The sequence below is a fragment of the Carettochelys insculpta genome, chromosome 2 (genome assembly GCF_033958435.1).
Source record: "Carettochelys insculpta isolate YL-2023 chromosome 2, ASM3395843v1, whole genome shotgun sequence".
Taxonomy (NCBI): domain Eukaryota; kingdom Metazoa; phylum Chordata; order Testudines; family Carettochelyidae; genus Carettochelys; species Carettochelys insculpta.
In genome coordinates this window covers 30,636,551-30,648,533 of record NC_134138.1, presented here as the reverse complement: position 1 = coordinate 30,648,533, position 11,983 = coordinate 30,636,551, and the positions used below count along the sequence as shown (strand labels likewise).

Below are 11,983 nucleotides of genomic sequence, written 5' to 3'. Positions count from 1 at the left end.
AATAATCACTTCTCTAGATTTGCTGGAAATCCTAATGCACCCTAATAAGCCATTAGCCTTATTGGCTACAAGTCCACGCTGTTGACTCATATCCAGCTTCTCATCCACTGTAATGCCCAAGTCCTTTTCTGCCAAATTGCTGCTTAGCCCAGTCAGTCTCCAGCCTGTAACAATGCCTGGGATTCTTCCATCCCAAGTGCAGGACTCCGCACTTGCCCCTGTTGGGCAGAAAGAAATCTAATGAGGTTCAATCTTCCAGTTTGCTTAAGTCACTCTGCACCCTATCCCCCTACCTCCAACATTTCTACCTTTACTCCTAGCTCAGTGTCAAACTTGCTGCAGGTGCATTCCAGCCCCCTCATCCAGGTCATTAATAAAGATGTGGAACAAAACCAGCCCTAGAACCGATACCTGGGGCATTCTGCTTGAAACTGAACACCAACTAGACATCAAGCCTTGATCACTACCCACTGTGTCTGACAATCTAGCCAGCTTTTCTATCGACCTTACAGTCCATTTACCCAATCCATACTTCCTTAACTTGCTGGCAAGCATGTGGGAGACTGTATCAAAAGCTTTGCTTAAGTCAAAGCGTAACACATCTGCTGACTTCCCATGTTCACAGATCCTGTTACCTCATCATAGAAGACAATTAGGTTGGCCAGGCTCCTGGTGAATGCATGTTGACTATTCCTGATCGCTTTCCTCTCTTCCAAGTGCTTCAAAATGGATTCCTTGATGATCCTTTTCTTGATTTTTTCCAGGGAGCTGGGTGAGGCTCACCAGTCTGTAGAGTTCCTTGGATTATCCTTCATTTTTAAAGTTTGGCACTACAGTTTCCTTTTCCCAATTGTCCAGGACCCTCCCTCAACTTCCATGAGTTTTCAAAAATAACGGCCAAAGGCTCCGCAGTGATATCTGCCAACTCCCTCAGCACCTTTGGATGCATTAAATTCAGGCCCATGGATTTGCACATATCCAGCTTTTCCTAAATAGTTCTTAATCTTTTCTTTCTCCATTGACAGCTGCCCTCCTCCTCCTATTCTGTGTTGCCTAGTGCAGCACTCTGGGAGCTGATCTTTTCTGTGAAGATAGAGGCAAACAAGGCATTACCTCAGCTTTTCCCACATCAGCTGTCACTAGGTTACCTCCCTCATCCAGCAAGAGTCTCACACCCTCCCCAATCTTTCTTGTTATTTTTCTCATCCTTTGCTAGCTGCAATTCCAATTGCACTTTGGCCTTCCTGATTACACCCTTGAATTTTTGAGCAATATATTTATACTCCTCCTAATTATCTGTTCAAGTTTTCACTTCTTGTAAGATTCCTTTCTGTGTTTAAGCTCACCAAGGATTTCACTGCTGAGCCAAGCTGGTTACCTACCATATTTGCTTTTCTTACTGAGCATCAGGATGGATCATTCCTGTGCCTTCAATTAGGCTTCTTAAGCTTTCTTGTTCTTCATGTTAGCATCCCAGGGGATCCTGCCCATCAGCTCTCTGAGGGAGTCAGTCTGTTTTTCTGAAGTCCAGGGGTATATTTTGCTGCTTTCTTTCTTTCATCAGGATCCTGAAATCGGCCATTTCATGACGACTGCTTCCTAGGCTGCCCCCCTACATCTAATTCCTCCCTTATTGTGAGCAGCAGGCCAAGATGTGCATGACCCTTCGTGGGTTCCCTCAGCACTTGCACCAGGAAGTTATCTCCCAACGCTCTTCAAAAACTTCCTGGATTGACTGGGTACTGCTATATTCACCTCCCAACAGATGTTAGGGTGATTAAAGTCCCCATTGCAATGAGGGCCTGTGCTCTGGAAGCTTCTCTTATTTGTCGGAAGAAAGATTTGTGTACCTCATCTACCTGACCTGGTGGCTTATAGCAGACACCAACCACAATATCAGCTCTGTTGCTCCTGCCTCTAAGTTTAACCCAAAGACTCTCAACAGGCTTTTCTCCCTCTATATACTATAGCTCTAAGCAATCATACTGGTGTGTTACATATAGTACTCCCTCATGACTTATTTATCTCTATTGTCTAACCTTGGCCCTCAACTGTCTTTTCTTCTGACACTTCCCATGCATGCTGTTCTCACTGCTGGTATTATGCCAGCTCTATTGAAATCTTTCGTCTGTCCTCATATAATCACCTTGTCACAAATCACTTTTATCCACATAAAATCTACTCATCAACACAGGAGAATGTTACTGCCCTTTTACAACCCACCCCCTTATCCACAAAGAATTCAGCTGGATCATCATTAATTTTAGATTCACATTCAAAATTGCCAACTTGTTTTTTAAAACCCTCCACTGTATCTTTTGCTAAGACGTACCTTGTAGGCTTTCTTTATTCGTTCCCTTCCATGCTACAGCTGTTTGCTCAGCATCAGCACAATAGTCACACAGTTGAGTCAGTATAGGTAGAAGACAAGCTCTGTTTCCAGGCATCTAGAAGATAATACTTTCCACCTCAAGTCTCCATCTTATTCCAGTTCTTTATTGTCTTCACACTTGTGCTCCACGGTCTTTTTTTTCCCCCTCCCATGCTGCTTTTGGTCTTTTAAAAAAAATGTGTAACTATTTAACTCAAGGTTTTTGTATAGGAAATGGTATTCAGAATAATGTGGTACCATAACACGATACTTCATCAGATCTTTGATTTTAGATTACTTTACACAATAATTAATGCAAAGGTGCCCACGCTTTGCAACAAGAAAGACTGTACTAGCAGTTTGCCAGTTGCCTGACAACCGTACATAATTTGAATATCAATTTATATATAACACATACTATAGTTAAAACTAAAAAAAATGTTTTCCATTCCAACACTGAATTTTCACATGCTCTAACTTTCCCAATCTTTCTCCTTTTTGGATGAAAATTTCCACATTTGATCTCTATCTGAAGGCCAATTGTTCTGAAACGTTTCAGCTAAATCTGCTCAGCCCTTTAGGTTTTCTGAGCATAAGACCCACCTACTATATCCTGCCCCCACAAAAAAAAAGGCCCAACAAACATTGTGTTCCCATAAGGATAACATCAGATGAATTCAAACTCCCGACTTGCTTGTTAAAGCATGCTGACAACCCAAACAGAGGCTTAGCTAAATTTGCTGACACCCCAAACGAAGGCTTAGCTAAATTTGGTAAAAAAAATTATGGTTTAAGAGTAACCAGACTTGAAAGTATAGGACTGATTAAATAGAAGCTTCTACTAAGCTGTTGGCTGTCCACACTCATGCGCACAAACAGCTATTTGGTTACAGGATTTTGAAAGACCAGATGGAGAAGTAGGATAATGTCAGCCTCACTAATTGAAGGATGGAGGCACTTTTAAGGGCACCCAATTTGCTTAGGTCTGGAGTAAGGTGCCTACTTACAGCACCACTGTAGCTCCAAAAGCACACTAACTGCACTAGCATTGACAAAGAGCCATTATAACTTACCTGAACAACCTAGAAAGTTCAATGGTGAAGTGTTCAATGCATAGTGAGTGAGTCAGTATAGGGTGTAAAATGTGCCAGATGATTAGCTCTGCTCTGAAGTTGTAGGTATGTTCAATTTTTACACAACCAGAATCTTCCCCATGACATGTCAAGGTTACAGGACAAGCTGGATCTGTCCTGTTAGTGGTCCTTTTTGAGTGTACCCCCGCTCGTGCTTTTATCTGTCCTGAGGTTGAATTCTTCAGTTCTCCCACTAGTAAACCAAGTTCTGAGCAACAGCACCATGTAAGCTCTCTTACAAACAGCACCGAATGAATTCTGGCACCTGTGGTTTTTCCTTTCTGGGGCCTAGTATTCTACAATGACAAGAGCCCTCTCTAAACCAAAGTACTGGTTGTTTTACAATAGGAACAAAGTCATTTTGAGAAGACAAATTACAAACCAGTCTGTATACATCTTTCTTAACCAAAGACTGATGGCAAACTAGGCAGGTCTAACTTCTTCAGACATCCTCAGGAGTGTTTTATATTTCAGCCTGTTTCAACCAAACACCTGCACTTGTTGAGAGCACATATCTTTTTTCAACTCCCACTTGGGCCATCCTAGATTAAATTAGTTTTGCAGTTTGCCGGGAGAAGGTAAAAATCTTCAAATGTAACAGTTTGGGCACTGTCCCTTAACAAGTCTGAAGGGTTTGATATGGGGTGGTTTATTTTGAGCCATTCTTCCTTTCATGCTTTTTTTTCTAGATAGCCCTATATTAACCTAAACCAGTAAACATCCCAGGTCAATATGCAGAATTCATGAATTATCATCATACAGCTCCAAATTTATCACGTGTGACAAACTCCACAGAACTGAAATCCTCTACGGCTCCTTTTCTTCACAGATTAAATTCAGATAAACTGCAGGGAACACATCACAACTCTGTGTAACAATTTGAATTAATCAGGGTTCAGATAATTGAGGTTTCACTATGATGAATAAAAAAATGTATATATTCTGCCTGTGGAGCCTATGATGATTTTGTCCTGTGGAATCTGAATACCTGTGGTATTAGAAAGTCCAAAGAAGTTAAATGTAAAACAAACAAAAACACACCCCTATAACTAATGCAACATTATGATTGTAAAGTCAAGCTCTCAAGTCAGAAAATTCCAAAAGCTAAGATTTCCCCTGCAAAACGAAGCCATGCTACACAGAAAAACTACTTTTTTATTTCTAGTTTGCAGGTTAAAAACAAGTGTTATTCTTTTGTACAAATGAATGTAGTAGGACATGCAAAATGAATTACTTAATATTGAGTGTTTAGAAAATCTTGGTGGGAAAACCATGGAAAATGCCAGTCAAAATCTGGCCAACAAATAAGGAAATGCCAACCTAGAGAGTTAAAATTTGCTTTTATTTTTCTTTAGAAGAGAATTCTATGCAAAGTTGTATGCCTTGATTTCATAAGATATTTTTCCAATACGCAAGGTTTTCAAAAGTTTGTCAGAGCACAAACAGAGTCAGGGCATCTGCTATTGTGGGAGATCATATGAAATATCAGATTTTTTTCTTTAATTATTGTACTCTTGAAGAGCCTGTGCCATGAAGAGTTTGCCCAGGTTCTGTGCAGTAAACTCCTTGATATTCTGGCTATACGTATTAATCTGACCTGTCAACAGGAAAAAAAATCTGATCATAATTTGAAAAAAATAAAGAGCATTTATTATTACAATATACTACTTATTTCAGGTAGGTTAGCATCCTGTATGATTTAACTGTGTGTAGGCTTAGGGCTTTGAAAGAATCTTGAAATACACAAATAGAGTCAGGAAGAACACTAAATCAAGTAAGCAGAATGGATAAGTTACTATGCATTGCAATGAATTACTCTTGCAAGACAAATCCAATTTTAATTCCAATAAAGTACTATGAGACGAAACTTCTGAAAAAATAGCTGAAGAACAGAATGGAAACCATTCATGGTGCTGTGCTGGATGCTTACCCACATCAATTGACAATTTGAATTCAGAAGCGCTAAAATCAAGGTTAGGCTAAATTTCAGTTTCACTCTTTTGCATCTGCTATCCCAGTTAGTTTTTAAAAAAGTTCCACTATTAGATAAAAGATGCCCTCATCTGACATTTCGTTGGCCACTTATTTATTTCACTTTATTAGCAAGTACAGAAATCCACAGGCCATGAAGAATTGTCAGTGCTGTATACCTCAAACAACTCCATGAAACTATTTTCATACAAGTGCCGCTACAAGTTAGTTAGGAACAGCAAAACATGAAGCGGGTTTTATCAAAATTAAACTGTTTAGCAGACTGGTACACTTTCAGTGTAATGCTCTATTTAAAAAGTTTTTAAATACCCCAGAAACAAAACAGTTAAAGAGATAAAGAAAAAATATTAACTCCATATGAATTAAGAAAGTGGGTGCTTTTAATTCTTCATCAACTATGCTAAAGAGAACAAAATGGAGGACGTGTTTTGGCTGAAGGCTGTTTTTGTTTTGGAGTATGATCGTTTTCACTTTCCCCTCTTGCTGAAGATTGAGCCATAACCCACACATCATAAAAGCATGCATACGTACTTTCTTGATTACATTTCATAAAACTATGTTCGTATGTATTTTTGGTAGTATTGTGCTACTTTGAAAAATGATTATCCAAGGGAAAGTGTACCAAGACAACCCTCAGAATTCAGAAAGACGTCAGAAGGATTAATAAACCAGGACACTCATTGTTTTAAAACTATGCTATAAAAGTGATTCATGAAAGTTTGTTATTTCCCTCATTTGAATTGTCTCAAACAAGGCAAAGAGCCAATTCTTTTAATTTTGTTTTTGTGTGATCAGTTACTAGCTCATTCCTTCCACTGCACCAGACAACACAGGGCTTTATTTTAATTCTCTTTCTCTCTGTATACGGTGCGTGTTAAAATCTTCCAAATGACATGAGAATTCAAATGATCAGGGAGTTAATATATTGGAGTGCTTTTCAATCAGATGTCATCCAGCTAGTAGTCATAGTAAATTGGCTTAAGAAGCAGAAGAAACTGAAATACAATCTTCATCTTAAAGGTAAGTAATTCACTTTCCCATCATGTCTTTCATCTCCGGATTCTTTGGGGCTGAGGTGGGGGAGGATTTGGGTTCTGTGTTTCTGCTCCTGTACTGCATCTCTGGTGTGTACCGTGCATGACATACCAAGGCTAGGAAATAGGAGACGACCTGGCACCAGTGTGGAAATCAGCAGCTGCACAAGAGGAAAGGCTGCACATATAGGGAAAACCTATGCTGTTTCTACAAACTTCTTCAGTAACCTTGGGACTGGGAGAGAAAATGAAACAGTTCTTCACCTAGAGCTCCACCTGGACAGAGATAAAAGCCCATGATCCCCATCATCCACATGAATTTAAAGCTCAATTCTACAAGCTGGCTTTATGTCCCTATTTCAATTTAGTACAGTAACTACCTTCAAAAACTTAAGCAACAATTTTTCATCAGTATTTGTTATATTTCTTAGGTATCTCCCTAGAGAGACTAAGCAAAGGGAAAGTGAAAACACAGATATCATATGACATCATATGCACAGTGAAAGCAGGATATTAAAGATAACTATATTTTTTCCTGTGGCTATGACAGATCTGAGAATATGGGCTACCAAACGAGAAAGATCTCTGGAACCATTACCTGCAATAAGCAGTGAATCCATTCTGGCAGGGGGCTGTGGTGGTTTGAAAAGTTTACTCATATCTTCTTCAGGAAGGGGAGGCTCTCCTCGACTCTGTCGTTGTAAGTTTTCTTGCTGACGTCTCTGCTGGTACTGGAAACAAAGACAGATTTTGGTAGTACTCTTAACACAAGCACAGCTCACTAAAAAGAAGCTTGTCAGGCACAGCCAGCAAGGAAATTAAAGGAGTAAGTTCACCCATATGTGATTTTTATTTAACAAAACCTGTCCAAACCCCCAAAAGTACATAACAAAATTAACAACACTTAACACATCTATACAAACACACAGCCTGTGTCTACACTTACCCCCACTTTCAAAAGGGGGATGCTAATGAGACACTTTGGGATACGCTAATGAGGTGTTACAATGAATATGCAGCATCTCATTAGCATAACGGCAGTCGCAGCACTTCATATTTGGCTATAGGAATAATGGGATTTTGAAATGTGCAGGGTCAAGGAGCTCATGTAGACGAGCCGCACATGATCGAAAGAGGCACTTTCGAAGTGCTGTGGCTGCTGTTATGATAATGAGGCGCTGCATATTCATTGCAGTGTCTCATTAACATATCCAAAGTGTCTCATTAGCATTCTCCTTTCGAAAGGGGAGAAGGTTAGCATAGACATAGCCACAATGTTTTAAAGATAGAAAAAAATTTAAGAGTTCAAATTTTTGTATGCAGAAAGATGTACTGTAACTTTCTGGATTGGAAGGGGGTTAATAACCATTTTTAGTGAAGCTAAGTCAGAGTATATCTGATAGAAAGTATGGAACAGAAGACTCAATTTTCCCAATCAAATGAGAGGCTAGAACTTAAGAGTACACAGGAAGACAACTGCCATAAGTAATTTTATATAGCAGACAAAAATAAATACAAATTTAGAAATTCCCATGTCCTACGTCAACCAATGTTTTTTCGGAAGGGGAAAACATCTCCTTAATAATGTTCTCTTCAGTGAAGAGTGAGAACCATGAATTAATGATGAAGAGTTAGTTAGAACAAGTTATTGTCCATTAGTATATCTCAAGCTTTATTAGTTCTTTTATCCATTATGAGTGCTTGGGTATGTTGTCACTTAAAAGTCATTATTATATGGGCCCTTAAAAGGAAGAATTAAAGTAATTTGACTAATGTTATTAAAGAAGGTGTTTACAGCTTGCTCTTATAGATTTGCCTTTTTCAATTCTATTTTTACAGTGTTTTTAAATACAGTGAAGCAAGACCACTTTTTCAGGCCTTACTTTATATTTATGTTTTTACAAAAATGGAGCTTAAATTAAACCATAAAGAAATGATACACTGACATTTAAATATAAATGCATAGTTTAGAAACAATTTAATGTATTTTGCATGACACTATACACATAACAACAAATGCTGGGATTAGCTAGATATATGTAGATAGTAAAGGCATAAGTTTTAGTTTGTATCTTGATCACTTAAACTCATAGGAAATATCTTTAAATTTGAAGGCCAAAACTCACATATGGTATCTTTATCTAATACATCAGCACAGGAATACCTGAATGAATTTCAGTACACCATCAGGTACAAAACATTCTCAATCAACAATATTTCAGCAGCAATGACAAATGTGGCCATTGTCTTCTTTAATGTTACTTACTCATATTTCTGTGCATGACAGGGTTATATTACATTATACCATCCACTTCTTATCAGCTTGTTTCTTACCAATATTGCTTCCTTTTAATCACAACTGCTCCATTTTTCAAGGAAGTACAGATTGCTAACTACACTGCAATGATCCACTCATAAAGGAATTAAAGTTAGTAAAGAAATGAGGTGCAATATCTTGGGACCTATTTCATTTGGCTTTTCCAAGTAAATTCATCTTTGCTTTATTCAAATAACCTTGGCAATACAAAGGAAATACAGTTTGTCATTTGATATTACCATCTCTGTTCTAAATTGGCAGAGGTTTGTGCCAGGAATTTCAAATAATACATAGAAAGCTTGCTTTCTAAACAAAACTTTCTATCAGCGGTTCTCAAACTTTTGAGTTAGTGACCCCTTTCACACAACAAGCCTTTGAGTGTGACCTTCCTTATATTAAAACACTTTAAAAATATACTTGATATCATTATACATGCTGGAGGCTGACAGCTCATGGCCCCTTGAAGGGTTTGACCGCCAGTTTAGAGAATCTGGGCACTCTATGCAGCAGGTGATATGCAGGGAGCTTCTAAAGGTTAGTTTGGTATTAAACATTGCATTACATGATGCTTCATCCTCATTCTGTGTGGAAGAGTGGTGGAGAAGAAAGGAGGAAGGGCTTTAATTCAGCTTCTCTCAGTTACCAACCTGGTGTTTCTGCTGCTGCTGCTTGCTTACGTTTCTCAGGTAAGTGTTGTATTTAACTATATCCTGGCTCATTTCATCCACTCTGTCCATCAGCAATTGCAGACTCTTCCCCAGGTGATTACTGAAATACAAGAATAATTTGTTATTCCTAAAGTTCACAAGAAAAATATTGTAAAACTCAAATGCATTAGAAGTCACTTGACCGCTGTTCATTTATTGTTTAAAGACTTGTCCACTAGAAAGTCTGCTACTTACCACCCTGTCTGTTTTACCCTTTTTCTTTAAAATAAGCAAATTGGAGAGGGGAAGTTACTGCTAGTTAAAGTCCAGTCCTGGTATAGCCACATATTGAGCTAGTAGTTATTTGGCTTCCATCACCATAATATCCAAGCATCTAATGATCCAAGCTTTCTGGACATCCATACTTAGTAGTTAAGAGGGAGCTTCAGCTGGAGTTGTGGGACGGCTCCCTCACATAGCTCCGTAAAGAGAAGTTACTCACTTGTAGTAACTATGATCCTTCGAGATGTGTCCCCGTGGGTGCTCCACAGTAGGTGTCGGGCTCGCCCCGGCGCCACAGATCGGAATTCTTCAAGCAGTTTCCTCTGGATCGCGCATGCGCTGATGCGCAGCGCTCCCTCGCGCGCCCTCAGTCATGTGCGCGATCCGGTCCCCGCCAGTTCCTTGACCAACCGCCCCGGATGCTCCTGAAAAACACCGGACAGAGATCCGAAGTGGGGAGGACAGGCGGATAGAGGAGAACCCACAGGGACACATCTCGAAGAACCATCGTTACTACAAGTGAGTAAGTTCTCTTTCTTCTTCGAGTGGTCCCCGTGGGTGCTCGACAGTAGGTGACTACCCAGCAGTAACCCCAAGTAAGGAGATGGGCACTCGATTCATGTGCAGCTTGCCCGTGAGAGGATTGCTGTCGACAGACGGGTATCCTCATCGAACACCCGATGCAGGGCATAATGCTTGGCGAAGGTGTCGTAAGATGACCAAGTCGCCGCTCTGCAAATGTCTTTCAACGCGATTCCCTTGAAGAAGGCCGTTGATGCTGCCACCGCTCTGGTGGAGTAAGCCCTGGGTGGAGCTAGCAAAGGGGTCTTTCGGCGCTTGTAGCACAGTTTTATGCAGGGGAAAATGTGATTTGAAATTCTCTGGGAAAAGACGCCTTCCCCTTTCGACCTGGGAGCGAGAGACACCAGAAGCCTGTCCGTTTTCCGGAAGGGCTTAGTTCTGTCTATGTAAAAGGCCAACGCCCTCCTCACATCTAGGAGATGCAGGCGTGCCTCCTTGCTGGAGCTGTGAGGCTTCGGGTAAAACGAGGGTAATACTATTGGTTCATTAATGTGAAACTCCGAGGAAACTTTCAGAACGAAGGCTGGGTGTAACCGTAAGATCACCGCTTCCTTCGAGAATACTGTGCAGGGCGGCGTTGCCATCACTGCTGCGAGCTTGCTCACCCTGCGGGCTGGCATAATCGCAAGAAGGAAGGTCGCTTTCATGGTAAGTAGTCAGAGGAGTACCATGGCTAATGGTTCAAAAGGTGGTCCTGATAGCGTGTGGAGTACCAAGTCCAACTCCATGACGGCGGTAGCAGTTTTCGAGGGGGGTACAGGTTTACCAGCCCCTTCAGGAACCTTGTGACGATAGGATGGGCGAATACGGTGGGCCCTTCCTCTTTGTGCCGAAAAGCTGACATAGCTGCGAGGTGGACCTTTAGTGAGGATAGAGAGAGCCTGTCTTGTTTGAGGTCCAGCAGGTATTCCAGAATTACAGTTATAGGGACGTCAAGAGGAGCTAACTGCTTGGAAGAGCACCAGGCGGTAACTCGTGTCCATTTCTGTTCATAAGTCCTCCTGGTGGAGGTCCTTCGGCTACACTCTAAGACTTGCCTTACTCCCTCCGTACACATGCTCTCTAAGGCGCTGAGCCATGGATTAACCAGGCTTGTAGGCAGAGTCCCTGAGGGTGCGGGTGCACTACGGACCCCTAACCCTGCGTGAGTAAGTTTGGCGCTACCGGTAGGGGAAGTGGTGGATGATCTGACATGCGCAGAAGCAGGGGAAACCATTGTTGTCGGTCCCAAGTTGGAACTATGAGTATCATGCGAGCTCTCTCCCTTCTGGCTTTCTGCAGAACCTTGTGGATAAGTGTTGTGGGGGGAAATGCGTAGAGCAGAGGGCCCTTCCATGAGATCATGAAGGCGTCCCCCAGGGACCCCCGCCCTATTCCTGCTCTGGAGCAGTACTGAGGGCATTTCTTGTTGCGTTGGGTGGCAAAAAAATTGACTTCGGGAAACCCCCAGGTGCGAAATATGCATCGGAGCAGGTCGGAGTGGATCTGCCACTCGTGCATGAGTGCAAAGCACCTGCTCAGGTGATCTGCCTTCACGTTGTGGACGCCGGGCAAGTATGAGGCTTTCAATGTTATGTTGTTGGCAATGCACCAGTTCCACAATCGAACTGCTTCTGCGCATAGCG

The 11,983-nt window shown here is 41.2% G+C and overlaps 1 protein-coding gene across 1 annotated transcript in view; it reads right to left on the bottom strand.

The window, feature by feature from the left end:
- Positions 1–4,827: 4,827 nt before the first annotated feature.
- The window catches only part of EIF3H (eukaryotic translation initiation factor 3 subunit H), a 156,140-nt gene continuing 148,984 nt past the window's right edge, over positions 4,828–11,983 (bottom strand). Inside the window, exons 6-8 of the mRNA XM_074985641.1 lie at positions 9,495–9,615; positions 7,129–7,261; positions 4,828–5,101 (exon numbers count right to left, since the gene is read on the bottom strand). Coding sequence (XP_074841742.1) covers positions 5,004–5,101; positions 7,129–7,261; positions 9,495–9,615 — 352 coding nt within the window. The 3' untranslated portion in view covers positions 4,828–5,003. The remainder of the gene's footprint in view (positions 5,102–7,128; positions 7,262–9,494; positions 9,616–11,983) is intronic.